The sequence below is a fragment of the Rhagoletis zephyria genome, unplaced genomic scaffold, assembly GCF_001687245.7.
Source record: "Rhagoletis zephyria isolate East Lansing unplaced genomic scaffold, Rhagoletis_zephyria_1.1 Rzeph_scaffold_01733, whole genome shotgun sequence".
NCBI classification, from domain to species: Eukaryota; Metazoa; Arthropoda; class Insecta; order Diptera; family Tephritidae; genus Rhagoletis; species Rhagoletis zephyria.
In genome coordinates, this window is record NW_016158817.1 from 81180 (window position 1) to 98262 (window position 17083).

The 17083-nt window shown below is 41.2% G+C and overlaps 1 protein-coding gene and 1 long non-coding RNA gene across 2 annotated transcripts in view; both read left to right on the plus strand.

The window, feature by feature from the left end:
- The first annotated feature begins 7225 nt into the window (after positions 1-7225).
- On the plus strand, positions 7226-8485 carry LOC108364977 (uncharacterized). Its single transcript, XM_017618859.1, has 3 exons — positions 7226-7271; positions 7326-8283; positions 8478-8485. Exons 1-3 carry the CDS (start codon positions 7227-7229, stop codon positions 8483-8485), a joined length of 1011 nt encoding a protein of 336 aa, XP_017474348.1. The 5' UTR covers position 7226.
- A 717-nt stretch (positions 8486-9202) lies between these two features.
- Positions 9203-17083, plus strand: part of LOC108364976 (uncharacterized) — a 12128-nt gene continuing 4247 nt past the window's right edge. The window contains exon 1 of the long non-coding RNA XR_001847858.1: positions 9203-9213. This is a non-coding gene — a long non-coding RNA (uncharacterized LOC108364976). The remainder of the gene's footprint in view (positions 9214-17083) is intronic.

Below are 17083 nucleotides of genomic sequence, written 5' to 3' on the forward strand. Positions count from 1 at the left end.
CGTCGTTCATTGTGCAGAATGTCGAATCGTCTATCTGCTCAGCCAAGTCAGTTCCCCTACGACCGTTTGACGGGCTTGAGTGCCAAAGATCGTGGTGTGCTTTAAAGTCGCCTACTACCATACGGTTTTCACCTCTGAGGAGCGCACCTATGTCAGGGTGATATCCTGCCGGGCAGCAGGTGACAGGGGGTATATAAATGTTAAATATTTCGAGGTCAATATCGCCTGACCGGATAGCAATGCCCTGACATTCTAGGGTGGTATCCCTACGGTCGATGTCTGCTTCGATAAGACGATACTGCACTGTGGTGCGTAATGAACGCGAAGCCACCAACATTATCCCGCTCGCGATCTTGACGGTGCACGTTGTACCCGGCACAATTCAACAGTGTTGAATTGCTGTGCAACTTCGTCGCTTGGACCGCAGCTATCAATATGCGATGCCTTCCCATGAAGACGGTTATCTCCTCGATCTGGCTCTGAAGCCCGTTACAGTAAATTGAATGAGCTTAATGTGGTTCGGGAGATGTGTGGTGATGCGGGGTGTGAGGGATGTGTGTGGTCGTGCCGCAGTTGGCTGTGTGCGCTGCTGAGGTGGTTGCCGCCCTGTGGTGGTGGCGGGAGGCGTCGCAGTTGAGGTCTGCGACAGAGCAGCGCAGCACGGGCCCTCGAAGTTCCTCGTCCAATCTCGCGTGGTGCGCAGACCTGAGCATGCCCTAAAGTGGCACCAGCCAAGGCAGGTGTTGCACTTGACTGATGTCACATTACGGAATATCCTGGTCTGACATACCGCGCAGATTGTAGGAGGAACCAGGAGTTGGCGGCGGCGTGTGGGTGGTGGTGCGGTTGTGTGTGTTCTGAGGTCTCTAGCCGTTGTGGTGTGGTCTATTGTGTTATGTTGTTGTGCTGTGGTGTTTGTGTGGAACTGATCAGGTGGACTGGGGTTAGCCGTGGAGGCTGCTCTGTTGGAGCAACAGGGGCCCACAAAAGACGTGGTCCACTGCCGATGTGTCCATAGTCCTGAGCAGACTCCACCCCTCGCAAGCATTGCACTTGACAGAGGTGGAGTTGTGGTGTAGTCGTCTCTGGCATACACAGCAGGTGTAGGTTTCTGGCGCTGGGTTTGACTCGATGCCAGCCCTGCGTGGGAGAAAACGTAGCGAATGTAGCCCTATGGACGAACAACTTCTGAGATACTTCGCCGACCTAAACGGGGTTAGATCGCCGAAACAACAGCCCTTGGTCGGGTGAAACCCGAGTCATTCCGGTACGTAAAACCGGCTGTCGTGGGAATGTAGTAGTTTAGCCTGCTTCAGTAGCCAGAGCATCTTATCTGCCACCTCGCGGCTCGTTAAGCCGTTTAAGAGTGAAACCATCCTTTTCTTATACGTTTCATGAGCATGAAATGGTATTATAACTTTGGTCCGATGTTAGTAAGTACCAGAAAAACAAGAGATAGACACTTAAAAATGTATACTTAAATGATCAGAGCGTCGAGCTGAGTCGCCATCTGCCCGGCTGTCTGTCTGTCCGTCTGTTTGTATGCAATCTAGTCTCTCAATTTTCGAGATATCCGCATGAAATTTGGTAGGTTGGTGTATTTTTATAATATATTAATCATTTGTCGGAACCGAAAGAATCGGACCACTATAACATAAAGCTCCCTTATAACCGCCATAATTATCAAAAAAATACTTACAGTGAAAATGGCGAAGGTCGGATCGCTATAACCTATAGCCGCCATACAACTGATTGTTCAGATATGAAATTTGTTGTTATAACTTCTCCATATACGCTGCTAGAAACATAAAATTGCGCACTATTTTCACTCATTATTAACAGAATACTTACAGTGAAATTTACAAATATCGGGTCACTATGGCCGTCTGATATCATTGTGCGGCCCTTTCGATTTTTTCAACCAGACGCTAACCAAGGAAGTTCCAAATAGTGTTATACAGTCTAATGCCGAATATACATGCAAAAATCTGAATATATACTTCCAGAATATGGGTAGAATACGCACAAAAGCTAAAGAAGTGGTTCTTTGTTCTTCACGTATGGATTATGACATATATATCTTTGTGGAAACTTGGCTTAATAGTAATTTCTTCAGTGAAGAATACTTTGATCCCAACATTTTCCAGACTTATAGGAAAGACCGTGATGCTGAGAAAACTGGCCACTGCAAAGCGGGTGGTGAACTAATTGCTTTAAGGCGTAGTTTAAGGTCGTCATTTTTTGAATTGCTCAACCACGGTACTTTAATTGACCAATTATGTGTGCGCGTTGTTGGCTCGTTCGGCTCTTTGTTTATCTGTGTATCATGTCCCACCTAACAGTTCAGATGAGTTATATAACTATCACATAGAGAGTATCACACACATCTATGAAAGTAATGGAAATTGTAATCTTTGTATTCTTGGCGACTTCAATCTACCTGGCATTAACTGGACATGCTTTCAAAACTCGGGGCGCCTTACCCCAACCAACGTTACTCGTTCGCATGAAATAAACTTTATTGATAGTCTTTTTAGCCTTAATCTTACGCAAATTAATTGCATATTCAATAAGTTATCTAAGTTATTAGATCTAGTGTTTGTAGACGAAAATTTGATATCTAATCTCTCTGAATGTAAGACTCCGATCTGTTATTCTGATATGCATCATAATCCCCTTATTGTTTCTTTAGAGTTTTTTGATAGCTCCCCTTAATACAAAATAATAGGATTTCCTACAATTTTCGGGATGCAAATTATGACGTCATAAACCTGGCTATAAATAATGTAAATTGGTGTGATATCTTCAATACAAAAGATGTTAATGCCTCTTATGAAACCTTTCTTTGCATTATGTCTGAAGTCTTCTCCGAGCAACTGGCTGCTTTACCCTCCAAGCCTCATAAATTACCCTGGTACTCTGTCACTCTAAAAAATCTTAAAAATAAGAGAAATAAATGCTACAAGCGCCATATGGCAAATATTCACAATACTTATCTCAAAGAGCAATACCTTAACTATGCGAAACAGTTTAATGTTCTTGATAAATTTCTTTATAACCAGTACATTAGGAGACTTGAGTCTGAACTTAAAGACAACCCAAAAGCTTTTTGAAATTTCGTACGCTCTAAGCGGGCTAGTTCTAATATTCCGACTTGCATGTACTTTAACGGTCAATCCTCGAAATCTCTACCAGATACTGTGGAACTCTTTGCAAAATTTTTCAGCTCGAATTTCGCATGTGAGAGTGATTCTATAAATCTACCACAAAAATACTGGCCGACCCAACGCCTAGATNTACATTAGGAGACTTGAGTCTGAACTTAAAGACAACCCAAAAGCTTTTTGAAATTTCGTACGCTCTAAGCGGGCTAGTTCTAATATTCCGACTTGCATGTACTTTAACGGTCAATCCTCGAAATCTCTACCAGATACTGTGGAACTCTTTGCAAAATTTTTCAGCTCGAATTTCGCATGTGAGAGTGATTCTATAAATCTACCACAAAAATACTGGCCGACCCAACGCCTAGATCTTACGCCATGTCTACCCTAACTCCGACATTGAAATGTGATTCTGATGGTTTTTGTGCCCACTTCGTTAAACGATGTAGTCTGTCATTATGTTTTCCTTTATGTCATATTTTCAACCTATCTCTTTCGACTGGATTATTTATTAACAGATGGAAAATTGCGTCTATAACCCCAGTCTTTAAATCTGGAAATAGAAACGATATCACAAATTATAGTCCTATTTCGAAACTGTCTGTCTGCTCAAAGCTATTCGAAAAAGTGATACATTTTAAACTCTCTTTTCTTGCCAAAAGAATGATTGAGCCCCACCAACATGGTTTTGTAGCTGGTCGTTCAACGGTCACTAAGTTAGCTTCTTTTTCAGAATTTTGTGGTTCATGCTTCAAAGATGGCTGCCAGGTAGACACCATTTATACGGACTTTTCTAAAGCCTTCGATAAGGTACCACACCTATTATTGCTACACAAGTTGGAGTGCATTGGTGTTCACTCTAATTTCCTAGCTTGGCTAAAGTCTTACCTTACAAATAGGACTCTGTCTGTTCACATCGATGATTGTAAATCTAATCCCTTTGTTGTAACATCAGGTGTACTCCAGGGTAGCATTCTTGGCCCCCTACTGTTTGTCCTGTTTATAAACGATATTAGCTCCTGTGTCAAACACGCCAGTTTTTTATTGTATGCCGATGATTTAAAACTCTTTCGTAGAATAACCTCCTCATCTGATGTTCTCTTTCTTCAGGAAGATTTAGATCGTCTTTTAAATTGGTGTGAATATAATAAACTGTCTTTGAATGTAAAAAAGTGCTTTAAGATGACCTTATCTAAATCTCAAAACACTCTTACTTCAAATTACAACCTCGTAAACCATCAGCTTACTTCTGTTAGTGAATTTGTTGGTGTCGTGTTTGACTCGAATTTTTTCATTTATAAATCATGTTTGTCATTTACTCCCAAAAGTTTATAGTAATTTAGCATTTATTCGTAGATATGCCAAGGATTTTAGAGACCCTTACACTCGGAAAGCATTGTANTATTCGAAAAAGTGATACATTTTAAACTCTCTTTTCTTGCCAAAAGAATGATTGAGCCCCACCAACATGGTTTTGTAGCTGGTCGTTCAACGGTCACTAAGTTAGCTTCTTTTTCAGAATTTTGTGGTTCATGCTTCAAAGATGGCTGCCAGGTAGACACCATTTATACGGACTTTTCTAAAGCCTTCGATAAGGTACCACACCTATTATTGCTACACAAGTTGGAGTGCATTGGTGTTCACTCTAATTTCCTAGCTTGGCTAAAGTCTTACCTTACAAATAGGACTCTGTCTGTTCACATCGATGATTGTAAATCTAATCCCTTTGTTGTAACATCAGGTGTACTCCAGGGTAGCATTCTTGGCCCCCTACTGTTTGTCCTGTTTATAAACGATATTAGCTCCTGTGTCAAACACGCCAGTTTTTTATTGTATGCCGATGATTTAAAACTCTTTCGTAGAATAACCTCCTCATCTGATGTTCTCTTTCTTCAGGAAGATTTAGATCGTCTTTTAAATTGGTGTGAATATAATAAACTGTCTTTGAATGTAAAAAAGTGCTTTAAGATGACCTTATCTAAATCTCAAAACACTCTTACTTCAAATTACAACCTCGTAAACCATCAGCTTACTTCTGTTAGTGAATTTGTTGGTGTCGTGTTTGACTCGAATTTTTTCATTTATAAATCATGTTTGTCATTTACTCCCAAAAGTTTATAGTAATTTAGCATTTATTCGTAGATATGCCAAGGATTTTAGAGACCCTTACACTCGGAAAGCATTGTATAATTCCTTAGTACGATCTAAACTTGAGTATGCCTCTATTATATGGAGCCCTATTTATAATTGTCACGCCTCTAGGATTGAGCGAGTTCAAAAGGTGTTTATTCGATTTGCCCTCGCTTCTCTTAACTTCTCAGATCCGATTCCCTCATATTACTCCCGGTGTAAGCTAATAAATTTGCTATCATTGGAAAATAGAGGGCGTACCCAATTACTCTTATTCGTCTTCGATCTTATCTCTGGCTCCATTGACTGCCCATCGCTTCTTGAGCAGGTTACCTTTAATGTGCCTCTCAGAACTCTTCGCTCTCACATCCCCTTTTACGTTCCTGCCGTTAAAACTAACTACTCATCTTTTGCACCTATTTTTCGAGGCCTTGTGGAATTTAACAATATCTCAAAGAGCTTAGATATCGACTTTTCGTTTCCAAGAAATCTTTTTAAATCATCTCTTGAAACCTATTTTCGTAATTGTACATATACTAGTCACCGTTAACACTTTTAAGCCTACTTCTAGTCTGTAAGATTGTAAACCATAGACTGAATAAAGATGAAATATGAAATATTACTTATAGCTCCCATACAACTGATTGTTCAGATATGCGATTTTTTGTTATAACTCCTGCAATTATGAAGGTGGGAACATGAAATTTCGCAATATTTTCACCCGTTATGAAAAGAATATTTACAGTGAAAATGAACAAAGATCGCGTCAATATAACCCATTTATTGCCTCCATACAACTGATTGTTCGGATATGGGGTTTTACTGTAAAACTCCTATATTTGGACAGCTAAAGCCGATAAATTTTGTAAGCTATTTTATAAATAATAATACAAAGTCTACTGAGAAAATTGTCAAAATCTATGCTTTATCTCCTATACCACTGATTGTTAAGATACCAGTTTTTGCGATATATGCGCTGTTCTTACTTGTTAATACCATGTTCTGACCGACATCGAAAACACTTTGAAAACGTGTTTTGGGAGTGTGGGCTGAAGGCTGTTCACCACAGTATATACAGCAATAAACCTTTTCGCAGTTTTTCACCATTTGGTCCTCGAGGAGTACTTTTGGGTTGTGTGGCGCTTTCGATTTGCGCGCACGGCAACACTTACTGTGGGGAATTTCGTCTCATGATTAGAAAAAGTTCTTTTCGAGGATAAAATATGCATAATTATGTGTTATTTATGAACAAAATGTAGGTTAAGTATAATATCCATCTTTAATGTATGCTGACACTCATGCTTAATGAAGAATAATATCAATAGTTAAATACATAATTAATGCTTGTGTTTTATAAACTGGAAAACTCAAATCGTAGTTATAGCACTGAATGCAGTTTTCTTAAATGTAAGTTTAAAATTAAAAAAAGGGTCTATTGTAAGATTATATTTATATGAAAAACGTAAATTTTGTGAATTTATCAAGCAAAATTCTAAATTTCCGAATATATTTAAGTCTTTATTAAAAAACAAAAAAAAATCAAGGTTTGTATAGCTGTGTAGACTCCAATGCCTGCTAGCGCATTCGCCCAGACAGTCCATTAAGCACACCCAAGTTTGAGTGATCTACAAGTTACTAGCGTTTTCAGCATTTAACAGTTCATTATCATGTACGATGTAATATTACAAGTTAGAGCGTGTGTGAATCGGTAGCAAAGTGCTATGGGGAAAGCTGGTGAATTGTATTTTTACTATGGTGAGACAATTTTACCAATCTGCTGTGTGAAATGAAATCTTTTTTGACAGCAGTAAAATTTTGAAACCGCTGAAAATTGGCGTCGAATAAACAATTATAAATCAAAGGAAAATGAATATTTTAAGAAAATATTTACCATTATTGATTGCAATTCTTTTTGAAATCAGGTCACTGCAATTAATGGACGTTTTAATTTTGGCATTAAAAAAGAAAAGACAACGCCAGGTAAAAGTGCTTGCATTGGTGCCTTTTTCTATGTCCTCACTTTTTATTTTTAAGGCTATTTTATATATGCAACCTGCAGTTTATTCCAAAACCATGAATGCCATAATGAATGGGGATAACAAAATAACAAAAATGCATCTCAGGTTGTCGGCTAGTTCGTTCAGAAAAATTGTGGTGCATATTCCTAAAAAACATCACGGATGGTCTGTGGATTACGAAGTGATGTGCTTTTTATATTGGGTGGCATGCGGATGCAGCTATAGGGTGGTAGCCGAGTTTTTGGGTTTGAGTCGCTACACAGCTTGCAGCATTATTAAAAAAATGTTGGATAAAGTAATTTCAATGCGCCACTTAATAAACCATGGCACTTCGGAAGACCACGAGAGAATCGCTGCTAAATTTTGCCAAAAAACTAAGTCTACTGCTTTTACAAATTTTATTGGCGCTATTGACGGAACGCATATTCGGATAAAATGTCCCATAAACAAACATGATGAATATATAAATCACAAAAAATTTTATTCTATTCAGGCTCAAGCAGTTGTGGATAGTGAATATAGATTTACAGACGTGTTCATTGGTTATCCAGGCTCCGTTCATGATACAAGGGTATTTGTCAACAGTCCTTTGTACGCTAAGAAGGACTATCCGCCTCAAGGTTGGCTTTTATTTGGTGATAAAGGCTACCCGTGTCAACTATATCCGGTGGCAGTAATCACACCATTTAAAGAGCCCTTAACGGCAAATCAGGCTAGATTTAACACTGCTCATAGTAAAGGACGTATAATTGTAGAATCTGCATTTGGAATTTTAAAAAATCGGTGGAGAAATATTTTTAATAGAGAGCTGGAGCTAAAAATTGAAAACTGTATAAAAACTGCATTTGCTGCATTTATACTGCATAATATTTGCATACTCCAGGACGATTTTGAGCCATCTTTGGGAGAAGAAAATCACCTTTCAGATTTAGAACCGCCAGAATCTGAAGGTCTATTAATAGACTCTGCAGAGGGTACAAGAATGAGAATTTTTTACGATNTATTTACCAAGCTAATTTGTTCTTTAACTCCGTACTCAGATTTTTTTTTTGATTATGCTCTACAATTAATTATGAAAGCAAAACAAAACTCAATGCTACTTTCCTTTGGGAACTATCGGCGATTTTTGAATGTTTTTCAATATTCAGTTTTATTTCAAATCAATCAGTACTCTAAAAAAAGTTGTTAAGCAGTATTTAACTTTTCGTTCAAGAGTTTTTCGCCGTCAAAAATGAATTGTTTTGAAATGAAACTAATTATTAATATTGAGTTTTGTTTTGACTTCGTAATTAATTGGGTGCAAGTCCACCCAACTATCTTTCTGAAGAAGCAGATAGGCTGAAACAGCAGTTCAGAATCCTACGGCTTCGCCGTGAGTTAAACGAATTGCAGAATCAATGCTACAACGCGCCTGAAAGAAGCCAAATAAATTTCGAGGAACTCGAAGCAGCTGTCCCGAAGTTTAGTGGTGACGATCACTACGATATAACAAAGTGGCTAACCCAATTCGAGGACTACACTGAAGCAAAAAATTTAACTGACGGGCAGAAGTGTCTGGCTCTGCGACGTTGCATGAGCGGCACGGCCAAGGAATGTGTATTCAACCACGGTGCGTCCAACTACGCCAGTCTAAGAATGTTGGTGCGAACAATGTTCCAACGCACAGTCAGCAGATATGAAATTTATCGCCAACTACGAGCACGTAAGCTAAAGTCCTCGGGGTCATGCATAAGCTACGTGGTTGCCATGCAGTCTATCGCCTCAAAGATGGATATCGAGGAAGAAGAATTGGTCGATTTGATAATCGACGGGATACCAGACATCAGCAACAACCTCAGTATATTATATGGCGCCAACACAATGTGTGAACTCATTCGGCGAATGGACCGGTATGAACAACGCAGGTCTATGTCTTCCACAGCTAAGTCCTACGCTACGACGGTCACCCGCAACCCTCGACCAAAGGCACCTTCCGCTGCTGGTTCTGGTGACCTAACTTCAGTACGATGCTATAACTGCTCCCAATTTGGACACTACCAAAGCAGTTGCCCGAAGCCGTATAGACCTCCAGGTGCTTGCTTTACCTGTCATCAAATGGGACACAGACACAATGATTGTCCGAAGAAGCGGAATCGAGTCACTAGTGTAGCCCTAGTCTCTGAAGGATCAGCAAACGAGGATGATGCTATAAACGTAAAACAATGGGTAAGTGTGGCCTTCTGTAAACCAAACCTAATCAGAAACACAGGTTTTATAAATATTTATTCTCTTATTGGCTCCGGTAGTCCAATTAGTCTGATGCAAAAGTCAAAAGTACCACGATGTATTAATTTATCGCTCACCACCTTACCAACAAAATTTATCGGCATCGGCAAATGCAAAATCCACTCATTTGGCACAGCTTTGTGTGCGGTGAAATTTCGTAATCAAACCAGATATGTTCCGACAATGATAGTCCCAGATGATACCATAACAGTGCCCCTAATACCCGGCCGGGACTTTATGAAGTTATTTAACATACATAAATTAATAAAGACGCTGCATATGAATTAAAAAGCAGCACTAATAAGACTAAAGCACAAAATGAACTAAAACATTTTCCTTTTTGTTCAACAACTGAATTCAATAAAAATATTTCTTCTAAAATAAAGCACAGTATTTCTGATTTGGTGGTGGGTAAAANAGACTGAAGTACAAAATAAACTAAAACATGTTTCTTTTTGTTCAAAAACTGAATTCAATAAAAATATTTCTTCTAAAATAAAGCACAGTGTTTCTGATTTGGTGGTGGGTAAAGTAACTGATGGTGACGGTAAGAAAGATTTGCATAACTATGCAAGCGGTCGAGTCGAGGTCCGAGGAAGAGGTATTAACATGTCGCAAGCACCAGATGCTAAGATAAAACACTTAAGCCACGAAAGTAATAAGGACTATATTGAATATACCGGTATATTAAATGAATTATATGCTGTTGACGTTTCGGCCCATGAGCCAGATATAGACTTAGGACCTGGCCTTGATAAATTTAAACGAGAAGCAATAATGTTAGTTCTAAATAATTCGTATATATCACACATAGGTTTAGAAAGAACGCCTTATGATTATAAAATGAAGATTCGTTTAACTGATGACACACCCTTCTACTGTTTACCGAGGCGATTATCGTTTCAAGACAAGGAACGGGTATAGAAAATTATTGAGGATTTGTTGAATAGACAGGTTATACAACCTAGTAACTCCCCTTATGCATCTGCTATAGTGCTGGTGAAGAAAAGGAGTGGTGAAACTAGAATGTGTATAGACTATAGGACCTTAAATAAGAAAACCATTCGGGATAATTTTCCTTTACCTCTAATAGAGGATTGTGTCGAGTATATGTCGGGGAAGAAGTGGTTCACATTATTAGATTTGAAAGATGGTTTTAACCAACTGACCATGGATAAGGAATCGGTTCCATTAACCTCATTTGTAACCCCACATGTGCAATTTGAATACCTTCGAATGCCGTTTGGACTTAAGAATGCACCGGCAAATTTTCAGAGATTCGTCTACAACATTTTTCGCGATTTGATAGATTCAAAGACCATTATAGTATACATATATCGATGATATCTTAATTGCATCTACTGACTTCGAATGTCACCTTCGTACCGTGGGAAAAGTGTTAGAGAGGATATACAGTAGAGGGCTTGAACTCAAATTAAATAAGTGCAAGTTTGGTTATAATAAAATTGAATACCTAGGATACATGGTGGGTCCTATGGGCATACAGCCCTCCGATGCTCACGTCCGCGCAATTACTAACTATCCCATACCAAGGAACAATAAGGAACTTCGCTCGTGTCTTGGCCTGTTTTCGTACTTTCGAAAGTTTATACCATCGTTTTCGCGTACTGCTAAACCGCTTTTAGACTTGTTACGCAAAGAGGCAGTATTCGATTTTTCCAACAGCTGCTTAGAAGCTTTCAAGGAATTGAAAGAACAGTTAGCTAGGTCACCTGTTTTAGCAATATATGATCATACTCGTGAAACGGAACTTCATTGCGATACCAGTAATCAAGGGTTTTGGGCAGTCCTATTGCAAAAGCAGGACGACAGAAAGTTTCATCCGGTTGCATATTTTTCAAAGACCACGACGGCCGCCGAATCCAGGTATCATAGCTTTGAATTAGAAACGCTGTCCATTATTTATGCTCTAAGAAGGTTTCGGATTTATTTGGAAGGAATACCATTCAAAGTTGTTACCGATTGCAACTCACTCACCATGACCCTAAATAAGAAGCAGGTAAACCCGAGAATAGCGCGATGGGCCTTAGAGTTGGAAAATTTCAAATACTCGATTCAGCACAGGAGAGGCGTAAACCTGAATCATGCTGACGCACTAAGGCGCTATCCCACACATGGTGCCAAATCCGTTGTCGATGGGATCATCGTCCACAAGAAAGAGTCAAACTCTTGTCCAACCCCAATAGGTAATTTCGAAGGCCACCAAGAACCGTGTAAGGCTCAGTCGGGAGACGAAATTATGTGCTTAGGAAAAGGGAAATTACTTGCCGCGATAGATCATGAAAACTTGGATTTTCAGATTCAAGTTCTACAAAATAGGGATCCAAGGTTACAAGAACTAGCCGAAGAATTGGAAAAGGGCGAGGTAGTGGGCTATGAACTGCTGGATGGCCTTGTTTTCCGCAAGCTCGGCAATCGGACTTTACTATGTTTACCTACGGAGATGCAAGAAAACATCATTCGCATGGTACACGAGAAAGTCTGTCATCTGGGAGTAGACAAATGCTACGATCAGATGCGTATACACTACTGGTTTGATCACATGAGGGACAAAATTGGCAGGTTCATTAGGAACTGCATCAAGTGCATCATATACTCCGCTCCAGCGCGATATAACGAGCACAATATGTTCAGTATCCCAAAAAAACCAATACCTTTCGATACTCTCCACTTGGACCACTTTGGTCCCTTGCCGGCTCTTAGATCAAAACGTAAGCATATACTAGTCGCTATAGATGCCTTTACAAAGTTTGTTAAACTGTACCCGGTCAATTCTACGAGTACCAAGGAAGTTTGTTGTTCTTTGGAAAAGTACTTCGGTTACTACAGTCGCCCAAGGCGTATAATTACGGATAGAGGTACGTGCTTTACTTCCCTCGACTTTAGTAATTTCCTCTTAAAAAGGAATATAAACCACGTAAAGGTCGCAGTGGCTTCGCCACAAGCAAATGGCCAAGTCGAGAGAGTAAATCGCGTCTTAAAAGCGATGCTAAGTAAGTTAACCGAATCAATAGAACATTCGGATTGGACAGCGAAACTTTCACAAGTAGAATTTGCCATAAACAATACGGTCTATAGTACAACCAAAAGCACTCCTAGCGAATTGCTTTTTGGCATATGTCAGCGTGGCTGCATAGTAGACGAACTAACTGAATTTCTGGAAGATAAGCTATTGGATGACACACCTAGGGTCTTAGTTGGAATGCGGGACAGTGCCTCGAAGAAGATAGATAAGTCACAAGAATATAGTGTACAATACTTCCTTAAGAACAGTGTACCTGCCAGGAAGTACTCGGTAGGTGAATTTGTGGTGATTAGACATGTTGATACCTCGGTTGGAACAAATAAGAAAATCATACAAAAATATCGCGGCCCATATGTAATCCATAAAATCCTGCCAAACGACCGCTACGTCATTAGAGACATAGATAATTGTCAGTTGACACATTTACCTTACAATGGCGTTGTCGAAGCTATGAAAATTCGAAAATGGTGTTCGCCCATTGCCGAAACCAATCACTCCATCCAGTCACCCGCACCAGCAGGCCACACTGCTCAGTAGATTTATAAGTCGTAAATTATTGATTGAGGCCAATCAATCTAGTCAGGTTGGTCGAGATGTAAACATTACTTTTAGTACCAAGTCATCTGGGTCACCCGATGCCCAATAAGTATTCTGAATATATATATTAAAACATACAGTGTACACTGTAATAAAATGGTCGGCCATTCCATTTTCGGATGGACAACAAAGAAGACGTCTTTTAAAAAAGAGAAATAAAAAATCAGAGTTTAGTGGAACAATCCTACAAGGGAAAATCCAAGTAAAATAAGCGTTTAACAAATAGAAAATAATTTGCAATGTTTTTACACGTTTGCAATTAGTTTCGGTCAATATTACACAGTCATGACTTGAGCCACTCTGTCATAGTACGGTTGTTGCTCCCTTTTTATACCACAGTAATTTTGTATACAACTCTGAGTCAACAAAATTCATGCTCCTTCTCATTATCAACCCTGATCAGATTTTACCCCCGAGGAGTACTCAAAAAGGTTTATTACTGTATATACTGTGCTGTTCACACCGGCTGTTAGTGTTTTCGTTGACATTTCTTACATCTTCTGATGACAGTTTTGCTACACAAAAACAAAACCAAAATGCTTTTCCCTCATTTTCTTTTCATTAGCAACCTCTTACTTCCATTCTTATTTTACTTTTGCCAGCCAATTAACAATAAATCCGAAATAGCGTATTAAAGATGATCAAATATGACTTCCACTTCGATAAATAATCGCAAAAACTAGTGCAGACACCGATTGGAATGAGTGGAACGTGAGCATTCCCACGACAGCCGGTTCTACGCACCGGAATGACTCGGGTTTTACCCGACCAAGGGCTGTTGGTTCGGCGATCTAACCCCGTTTAGGTCGGCGAAGTATCTCAGNGTTGTTTCGGCGATCTAACCCCGTTTAGGTCGGCGAAGTATCTCAGAAGTTGTCCGTCCATAGGGCTACATTCACTACGTATTCTCCTACTCAGGGCTGGCATCGAGTCAAACCCAGGGCCAGAAACCTACACACCTCAGTCAAGTGTAATGAATGCGAGGGGTGGAGTCACCTCAGAGTCTGCTCGGGACTACGGACACATAGACAGTGGACCACGTCGTACGTGGCCCCCTGTTGCTCTAACAGAGCAGCCTCCACGGCTAACCACAGTCCGCCCGAGCAGCTTCACACACTCACACAGCAGCCTCACACAGTCACCACGACACAACAACATAATAACACCACAGACCGTACCACAGCCACTACAGACCACATAACACACACAACCGCACCACCACCCACACGCCGCCGCCAACAACTCCTGGTTCCCCCTACAATCTGCACGGTATGTCAGACCAGGATATTCCGTAATGTGACATCAGTCAAGTGCAACACCTGCCTTGGCTGGTGCCACTTTAGGGCATGCTCAGGTCTGCGTACCACGCGAGATTGGACTGGGAACTTCGAGGGCCCGTGTTGCGCTGCTCGGTCGCAGACGCCAATTGCGACGCCCCCCACCACCACCACAGGGGGGCAATCACCACAGCAGCACACACAGCCAACAGCGGCAAGAACATACACTTCACTCACACCCCACATCACGACACGTCTCCCGAACCACATGAAGCTCCTTAACGGAGGTCCTCAACTTGTCAATGGCCACTCTCATCATCCCAGACATCTGGAAGGTGGGGAGAGTGGTCCCACTGCTCAAACCGGGGAAACCTGCCAACAAAGGAGATTCCTATCGTCCGATAACACTCCTTTCCCCGGTAGCGAAGACACTCGAGGCCTTGCTACTCCCGTACTTCACAAACCACCTGACCCCAGCGAAGCATCAGCATGGTTTCCGTAAAGTGCACAGTACGACAACAGCACTTAACGCCATAAACACTCAGATAACTCGTGGCCTTAACCGAAACCGTCCCTGTGAGAGAACGATTCTAGTAGCGTTTGACTTGTCAAATGCGTTTGACACCGTCTGCCATTCCACGCTACTAGAAGATATAGAGGCCTCCTCTCTCCCACAGAGGCTCAAACGGTGGTCGGCAAATTATCTGAGTGGTCGACATTCGTCGGTAATGTTTAGAGACAAAACGAGTAAGCAGCGAAAAATAAAACAGGGGGTTCCTCAGGGTGGTGTCCTTTCCCCACTACTGTTTAACTTTTACATTTCAAAGTTCCCTCAACCACCAGAGGGAGTCTCGATTGTCTCTTATGCCGACGATTGCTCGATCATGGCGACTGGGAATGGAATTGATGACCTGTGTTCGAAAGTAAACGGGTATCTCTCCGAACTTTCTCGCTTCTTCACTGCAAAGTGTCTAGCCCTCTCCCCTACGAAATTCTCCGCGACCCTGTTCACAACCTGGACGAAGGAGGTCAGGCTACCGCTGGGGATTCACGTCGATGACACACCAATTCCGACGGTGAATAACCCCAAAATACTCGGAGTAACATTCGACAGCATGCTCTCCTTTCTGCGCACTCAACCGCTATTGTCAATAAAGTACAGAGCCGCAACAAGGTCCTCAGTACTTGGGGCAAAGACAAAGAAACGTTGCTGGCAACATACAAGGCAATAGGCCGGCCGGTTTTGAACTACGCAGCGCCAGTGTGGTCGCCAGGGACTAGTAGGACGCAGTGGACGAAGCTACAGACTGTACAGAACACCGCACTCAGGACAGCGACACCCAAGCAGACAGCTGCTTGCAGAGGAGCCCTCGCCTAGGCACGTCAGGAGGCATCTATATGAACTGACGGACGAAGTCCAGAGGTTCATTAAGCAACCTCTGGACCCGACAGCTTACCGACAGGCCCTGAACGGCATTCACAGGGACTCAGTCTCGAGTAATGTAGACTAGACCTGTGAATGCCGTTCTAGGCATACCACCCCCGGACATAGACGAGACGGAGCTTCATCTGCCTCGGGAGACACGCACAACACTTGCACAACTTCGCTCCGGCTACTGCAGCAGGTTGAACTCCTACCTGAGTAGGTTGAATGAGGATGTGCCGAATGGGTGTCCGGCATGCGGAGAGACCCCACATGACTCGAAACATCTCTTCGCATGCCCGGAAAACCCGACAACCCTAACGGCCTTGTCCCTGTGGACAAACCCCACAAAAGCTGCCCGCTTCTTAGGGTTGCCGTTAGTGGAACTTGACGACAACGACTGAGATACCAACCGTCCTGGGCGGGGTTGTTGTAGCCGCTACAACAACAACAACAACAACAACAACAGTGGAACGTGAGTTTTCAAGTAGTTTTCAGCGAAAACTGGTTTTCGTTTGACAGATTTTACATGGACGAAAACACAAGTTTTAGGATTAAAACCAGTTTTAGCAACGAAAACATGTTTCCCATGTCGGTCAGAACATGGTATAATATTGCATTCTAACCATTTTTCTGAATCTTGAACGCAATTTTGTGCAGAGGATGAGATAATAGGTGCGTTCGACAAGTCAAAAATTTGTAATAGTTTTTTCCAAATTTTTACTGGACGGCGTTCGATACCGACAAAACATTATCCAACACACAAAAATTGAGAGAGCAAACGTTCATTTTGTACTGGCAAAATTTTAGTCAGCAAAAATTATCCAACACGAAAACATATGATCACAAAACATGTGGTTGCAATTTCTGTAAACAAACAAAATTGCATTTTCCGAGTTTTGGTATTTATATGCTTTTTGGCTGCCTGCTATGTGACTTTATGATAGGGCCAACTAGTTTTTACTTCTAGAAATGTTCCTGACGAACATTGAACGTTCACTTTCCTTTTTTCTTCTATGGAGGCCACATGAATTTCAGTTTGTTTACAAATAAAACATAAATAAAGTCAGCTGGTGTGTCTTCTTCTTCCGGTTTTTGCAAGTAATGGCTAATTTCCTGTTCGTTTACCTTTTTGCTTTTTCATCTCTTTGGGAGAGAATTTTCGG

What these genes read in the sequence shown, in the direction of transcription:
- LOC108364977 (XM_017618859.1), top strand. Translation starts at nt 7,227, where the DNA reads ATGGACGTTTTAATTTTGGCATTAAAAAAGAAAAGACAACGCCAG. An exon ending in AAAAGAAAAGACAACGCCAG is followed by an intron (nt 7,272 to 7,325) that starts GTAAAAGTGCTT and finishes TTTATTTTTAAG; the next exon opens with GCTATTTTATATATGCAACC.